The sequence below is a fragment of the Oratosquilla oratoria genome, chromosome 9, assembly GCF_046742065.1.
Source record: "Oratosquilla oratoria isolate Oo_2021 chromosome 9, ASM4674206v1, whole genome shotgun sequence".
NCBI lineage: Eukaryota > Metazoa > Arthropoda > Malacostraca > Stomatopoda > Squillidae > Oratosquilla > Oratosquilla oratoria.
In genome coordinates, this window is record NC_134785.1 from 39,813,092 (window position 1) to 39,820,591 (window position 7,500).

General features: G+C 40.1%; 1 protein-coding gene across 3 annotated transcripts in view; it reads left to right on the top strand.

Annotated features, from left to right (window-relative positions):
* Positions 1-7,500, top strand: part of IA-2 (tyrosine phosphatase IA-2) — a 737,060-nt gene that overhangs the window by 73,956 nt on the left and 655,604 nt on the right. For all 3 annotated transcript variants that reach the window (XM_076190257.1, XM_076190258.1, XM_076190259.1), the window contains exons 9-10: positions 1,093-1,265; positions 5,809-6,053. In XM_076190257.1, the coding sequence (XP_076046372.1) occupies positions 1,093-1,265; positions 5,809-6,053 (418 nt within the window). The remainder of the gene's footprint in view (positions 1-1,092; positions 1,266-5,808; positions 6,054-7,500) is intronic.

The following is a 7,500-nucleotide window of genomic DNA, read 5'->3' on the forward strand; positions in this document are numbered from 1 at the left end:
TCTATCTCTCTCTCTATCTCTCTCTCTCTCTCTCTCTCTCTCTCTCTCTCTCTCTCTCTCTCTCTCTCTCTCTCTCTCTCTCTCTCTCTCTCTCTCTCTCTCTCTCTCTCTCTCTCTCTCTCTCTCTCACTTTCTCTTACTTTCTCATCTTGGTTTTATATTCCGTCTATATTGTTCTTTCGGTAGATTAGACATTGTATGTACAAGCTGCATAGTGCTATGAGCCTATGAAGTCTATAAAATCTTTCGTTCTCTCGGGATCGTTGCCACATTAGTGATTTTTATTTCTATTCTTTCTGACGTACCCTTCTGCACACCAAGCCACGATCAGTATCGGACCAGTGCATCTCAACCTGGGGTCCATGCACCCAGGGGAGGAGGGAGGGAGGGGGGCATAAGTGTTGAAGTGATCTCAAAGAGGTTAAGTAATAACAGTACGTAAGTATGGGATACATGTAGAAAACAAGTCGAGAACCCCTACCCGGTCTGGACACCTGGACAAGAGGTCTTTTCTATGTGTCAGTACCTGGGTTATTGAAATCTTGAGGACATTCTCATCCGCGTTCTTTCCCTTCCCGCATTTCGAACTCTGCCTTGTTTCGTATTCCTTCCTCCTCCTCTCCTTCTCCTCCTCCTCCTCCTCCTCCTCCTTATCCTTCCCGAAGTAAGTAATGCTCAAGTCTCAGGATATTACGTTAATGGGCCTTCAAAGCCTACGGAGGGTGTATGTGTATGTGTATGTGTATGTGTGCGTGTGTGTATGTGTATATCTGTATGTTTGTGTGTGCATACAAAAACACACAAAGATTTATACGTATGCAAACACATAAACAAATACACTCCCCTACTGCCCCATCACGCTTTATACATTATACAATATGAATTCTAGAATGTACATTATATCATCATTATTTTAATACATATACCAAGGGATTTTTCTCCCTTACAAGAGAGGTAACCAAAATCAAATGGCATAACTCTACTCCCACTTATTTCACCCCCACCCATTTCATTCCCATTTAGCATTTCATTTTAACACATGCTTTAAAATCCTTCACTAGTGGCTTATGAATGTCATTTCTTGTGCAACAGCAACCCCCGCCCGTCTCTGATGGACCTGGCCAGCGACTACGCATACGGAAACTACTACGACGAATACCCTGCTGTGAACTACCCTGACTACCAAGACTACGAGGACGCGCTGGAAGTTATGGGGAAGAAACCCTTCTCCAAGTTCGTAAAGAAGGACGAACAGAGCTCGACAGGTGCGTCCCACTCTTTATTTATATGTTTTATTTATTTTTAACTTAGTTTTTTATGTGTACAGAAGGGCAAACAGCCGATATTATGTATATATATATATATATATATATATATATATATTTATATATGTATATGTATATGTATATGTATATGTATATATATATATATATTTATATATGTATATGTATATATATATATATATATAAATGTATATGTATATATATATATATATACTGTATATATATGTATATATACATATATATATACACACACATGAGTGTGTGTGTGTGTGTGTGTGTGTACATTGGTATTTATGTGTATTTACCTAGTTGTATTTTACGGGAAGGGGAGCTATGTTTGTGGTGTCCCGTCTCCATATCTCGTTTTATCTAGACTTTTTAAATTCGTGTATCGCTTTTGCACACACCACATTCTCATATAACCTGTTCCAAACGTCTATTATCCTGTGGGGAAAGGTTTCTTTTTCAGGTCTCTTCTATAATTGTCTTTCTTGATTTTCTTTCCATGTCCTCTTGTATCTCTGCCATCCCATTTTATTAGATCCTCTCTATCAATAATTTCCATGCCTTTCATGTTTCTATAAATAGTTATCAAGTCTCCTCTCTCTCTTCTTTGCTCAAATGTCATTAGTTCAAGTTTTGCCAGCCTCTCCTCATGTGATAGTTCTGAGCGCGTTGGTGCCAATTTCGTAATTGCTCTTTGTATTCTTTCAAGTTTTGTTATACAATTTTTTGTACTTGGTTGACCACTTCGTCGCTACATACTCCAATTTTGGTCTTATCAAAGTATCTAGTATTTTCTTCACCATTTCTTCATTGCCACTTTGATTGATCTTGTTAAATTATAAGTATATCCAAAAATTTTGTTTATATGTTTCTCAGGAGACAAATTATTCCTAATAATGAGTCCTAGGTCCTTCTCTTTTCCCACTTTTTTTATTTCTTCCTCTCCCTATGATCCCACTATTCTTTTTATGCTTCTTCCAAATTTCATTATACTACACTTCTTAATGTTGAATTCCATCTCCCACTTCCTACTCCATTCCCATACTTTATTGAGATCACTCTGCAGCGACTCAGAATCTTCTTCAGTGCTCACTTTTTTCAACATTTTTGCATCGTCTGCAAAGAAGCTCATATAATTTTCAATTCCTTCATCCATATCATTAATATATATAGCAAACATTATTGGGGCCAAAGCTGTTCCATATGGAACTCCACTAATCATCTCATCCCAATTGGAATGTTTGTCTCTTATCACCACTCATTTTCCTTTCATGCAAGAAGTTTTCTATCCACTTAAGTAATTTGTCCTGTATTCCTCCTGTAGTTTCTAATTTCTTTAGCAATTTCTTATGTGACAACTTATCTATTTTTTTTTTCAGGTCTAGAAAGACACAATCAGCCCATCCATTACTTTCTTGTATTATATCTATTAGTCTTGAATAGAAATACATCAAATTTGTGACACATGATCTTCCTTGTCTAAATCCAAACTGCCTTGGATTTAGTATGTATATATATATATATATATATATATATATATATATACATACATATTGTTTTGTTTTGCAAATGCTTTACATATCTAATTTTGATAATTCTTTTACAAATTTTAGCTGCCGTACTTGTAAGAGAGACCAGTCTATAGTTTGTAGGATCTTTGTTTCCCCCCTTATATATTGGTACTATATTTGCTCTTTTCCAGTCTTCTGGAATTTTTCCTTCTTTCAATGAACTGCTTATTAGACTATGTATTTTGTCTGTTAGTTCATTCCTACATTTTCTCAAAATCTAGTTTGCCATTTCATCTGGACCATGCGATTTTCTAACATCGAGATTACTCAAGTGATTCATTATTTCATTCTTTGTTACTTCTATCTCTTTCATAGGGGGGACTTTCCCCTCCCACTCGACATCTCTAAGTTGTATGTTCTCTCTCGTAAACACTGATTTAAAATGCTTGTTCATAATTTCTGCCATTTCTATTTCCTCTGTGTATTCTATTCCTCCTTGTCGTAGATTCACTAATTCTTTGTTTGTTTTTCAGTTTGTTGCTAACAAATCTATAAAATAGTTTTGGTTGATCTTTACGTTTTTCTATGACATCCTTTTCGTATTTTCTCTTTTCTTCTCTGCGCACTTGTACATATTCATTTCTATAACTAGTGTATATTTTCCATTTTTTGGGTTTTTGTCTTTCCTCCATTTTATCCAAGCTTTATCCCTTTTATCTTTTAACTCGCTACATCTTTTGTTGTACCAACATTCTACATATTCTTTTTTTGTTTGTTTTTGTCTTGGAATATACTTTTCCTCTCCTTCCTTATAAAATTTTGTCAAAATTTCCATTTTTCTTCTACTGTTGTTTCCTCTTTGTATATCTTTTCCCAGTCCGCTTTTTGAAAAAAAATTCCCATTTTATCAAAATTTGTTTTTCCATACATCATTCTTTCCTTTCTATATTGTTCGTTTTTTCCCATGTATTTTCCTTCATTTGGTTCCACTTCAACTAATATGTGGTCACTTTTACTTAGTGGTTGGTGTCTTATATTCAATCTTATCCAATATTTCAGGTTCTGATGTGATTATTAGGTCTAGTCTCGATGGCCCTTTCTCATTTCTATACCTAGTATTCTCTTGTATCCATTGTGTCATTGCATGTTCTATAATCATATTAAGTAGTACATTTGTCCATAGGTTGTCTCTACCCTTCACTGTCATCTCTTCCCAGCAGATTTCTTTACAATTAAAGTCACCCATTATAACTATTCCTCCATCTTCCATTATCTTATTTAGTGTCATCTAACATATTTTTGTGTTCCCTCTCTTCCCACGAAGCCGTTTTAGGAAGCACATGATTCACCACAAACTTCCTGCTCTTCTTGTCCCTGTCCTCTATTTCCATCATAATCATCTCCACTCTATTCTTACCATATGTAACATTCCTCACATTTATATCCTTCTCCTTCTTAGTTAGGAACTTAACTTCATTCCCTTGTTTTACTTCTCTGTTTCTAACCCAATAATTATATACGCCATTTCTTACAATGTTGGGTGGTAATAGATCTTTCAATTTTGTCTCCACAATTCCCATTATGTCAGTTTCTTTTTTTCTTTAGGTAATCATTCAGTTCACTCAAGCCTGTTATTAATCCATCTATATTTGTGAAAGGCACTTTTAATTTTCTGTTACCTCCATCCTGTTTTCTGTTTCCCTTCTGTTTTCCTCTGCTATGAACCATTTCCTCACTTTCATATCCGCTACTCTCCAATAGAATTTCTCTTTGTCTGACTCTGTTCTGTTCTCGTTTTTTTTTTTAGCTTCGATTCTTTTTGTTTTTTCTTCCTCTTTCCTCTTTATTCACCTTTCTTTTTATCCATACCTGTTTGTACTGATAACTTTTTGCTAGTTTCCCTGTTTTTGATAAGACATTCTCTACTGTCGTTTGTGACCTGAATTTAACCTTAATTGGTCTGGTCTTGTCTATACTGTATTTCCCTGGTCTATACATTTCTTCAATTTCTTTCCCTATTTCCTGTTCACCTTTTTGAATTTTTTTTAATACCTTATTTACATTTTCTTTCTCATCTCATACTCTTGTAGTCCTATTTGGATTATGCTTCTCTTCCATTCCTAATACAATTATACATTTCTTTATATCTGCTAAGTCTCTTACTGCATTTTCCTTCTCCCTCATTACTTTAATAACTGTGTCCTTAGTGTGTTCCTTCATCTGTTGCTTCACTATATCTCTAAATTCAATTTCATTATCCTCCTGAACCTTTCTCCAACCCTTTACCTCTTCTGCTGTGGACTCTTTATTCTCTTTATTATTCCTCTTTAATTCCTCATTCTCATCCTTTACTTCTTTTAACTGTCTTTTAATTCTTCTATTTCTTTATTTGGGTTTTGGTTATCTTTTAGTTCTTCCAATTTATCAACCCTTTGTGTAATTATTGCGAGTTGGCTAAACCTAATCTCCTACGATTCGTTCATTTTTGTTAGTTTTTCCTCTAGACTTGCTAATCGGGGAAGGTTGTCATCTCCTCCCTCATTAAATCCATAGAAATAATGATCTCCACTTTCTATTGAGTTGCTCTTATCTATATTCCTACTTTTTGATGCCTATACTGACTTGTTCGACTTCAGCTGTGTCGTCTGCCCACCTTTTGTTTATACTCCTTCTGACTTCCGGGGCCTGTTCCTCCCCTCCCTCATTTTCTTCCATTTTTCTCAATAATTCCTCCCCTTATCCTTTTTCTTTACCTGCCCACTACACCACGAGCTTTCCCCTTCCCAGCTAATACAACACATTGCTGAAATCCACGAAAATTGCGTTTTTTCCGGAGTTCCAATCTTCGCCGTCAGTCCGACGTGTGTGTGTATGTGTGTGTGTGTGTGTGTGTGTGTGTGTGTGTGTGTGTGTGTGTGTGTGTGTGTGTGTGTGTGTGTGTGTGTGCGCGCGAAGATCTGGCCACTCAGCCGTGAACGGAAATACCGAAGGATTCGGTTTTCTTGCAGGAGTCGCCGACGAAGAAGGAGGAGGAGCCAGTTCGGAGAAGGCCGAGGACGAGAAGGACGCGGAGGCTTTGGCCGCCGCGGCCGCAGAGGGGATCAAGGCCATACTCGCAGGGGAACCCGACAAGGACTGGAGCTTCAAGCGGCCCGAGCGTTTGGACGTTAAGAAACCCGGGCCCAACTTCAGGAGCTCCAATGACTTCGCCTTCGACCGTGATGAGGAAGACAACGAACTTGGAGATGGGAATGTGAGTTTTCTTTCCTCTCTGTTTTTTTGTTTTTCCTTCCCCCCCCCACACATTTCCATACCTTATTCTTCTACTTTACCCATTCATTTCCACCACTCCTTTCCCCTCCTTCCTTTTCCATTCATTTCCCTTCCTTTTCTTACTTTCCCTTCCTTTTCTTCTTTCCCTTCCTTTTCTTCCCACTCCCGTCTCATTTCCATTTCTTTGCTCTCCGTTCCTCTCCCCTCTCCTCTCCTCCCTTTCCTCTGCATTTCCTTCACATTACCCTCTCTTCCCCCTTCCACTCCCTTACTGCCCCATCCCCCCCATCTGCATTCCCCATCTTCTTCTCCATCCCCTCACCCTCACTTCACCTGACTTCCCCTCCTTTCCCCTCTTCTCCCCTGTCCTCCCGTTGCCCATCCCCGTCACCTTCTCCCTCTCCCCTTCCCTCTTCCCCCTTCCCCCTCCCTCCTCCTCTGTAACAAGGAGGTCCTGTAGCGCCACAAGTAGTCTGCCACCATACTATTCCTATTCCTCCCCTATCCTCCTCCCCATCCTCCTCCCCATCCTCCTCCTCGTCCTCCTTCTGCCCACCTCCTCCTGCTCCTCCCCTCCTCCTCCTGCTCCTCCTCCTCCTCCTGATCCTCCACCTCCTCCTCCTCCTGCTCCTCTTCTCCTCCTCCTCCTGCTCCTACTCCTCCTGCTCCTCCTCCCCTGCTCCTCCTCCTCCTCCTCCTCCTCCTCCTCCTCCTCCTCCCCTCTTCCTCCTGCTCCTTCTGCTCCTTCTCCTCCTCCTCCTCCTCGTCCTCCTTCTCGTCGTCCTTCTCCTGTTGCTGTAGTTTTGTCGACAGTACTGTAGTCTTCCTAACTCCCTCTGCCGTGGCATTGTATGCGAGTTGCTATTCCCAGCGTCTTCCCCATGTGATTACTATTACGTTTAGTACCCCTGGTGCCATACCCACCCCGGGGGAAGGGGGGTGGGGAAATGAGGGGTATGGGGAGGGAAGAGGGAGGTTCAATTGACCTCTTCCTTCTCCTTCTCCTTCTTCACCGCATCCTCTTCTTCCCCATCATCTTACTCTTCCCTCTTCTCCTTTTCCTTTTCATCCTTTTACTTCTCCTCCTTCTCCTCCTTCTCTTCGTCATTCCTCCTCCTCCTTCCTTCTTTCTTCCTCCTCCCCATTCCTCCTCCTCCTTCCTCCTCCTTCCTCCTACTCACCTCTCCTCCTCATTCCTTCTTCTCATTCCTGCTGCTCCTCCTCCTCCTCCTCCTCTACGGCTCTTGTACTTCTTTCGCTATCATTGATGGTCACGTTTGGATTAATTTATCGTCACAAATTATTTCCTTCCCCCCCCCCCGACTTTTAGTTATCGTAAAGGGGTTTTAGGAGGAGGGAGAAGAGGGAATTATCCCCCCCCCCCCCGTTCTTACCGGTTGAAGGCGTTTTCTTTCTTGTCTTTATCC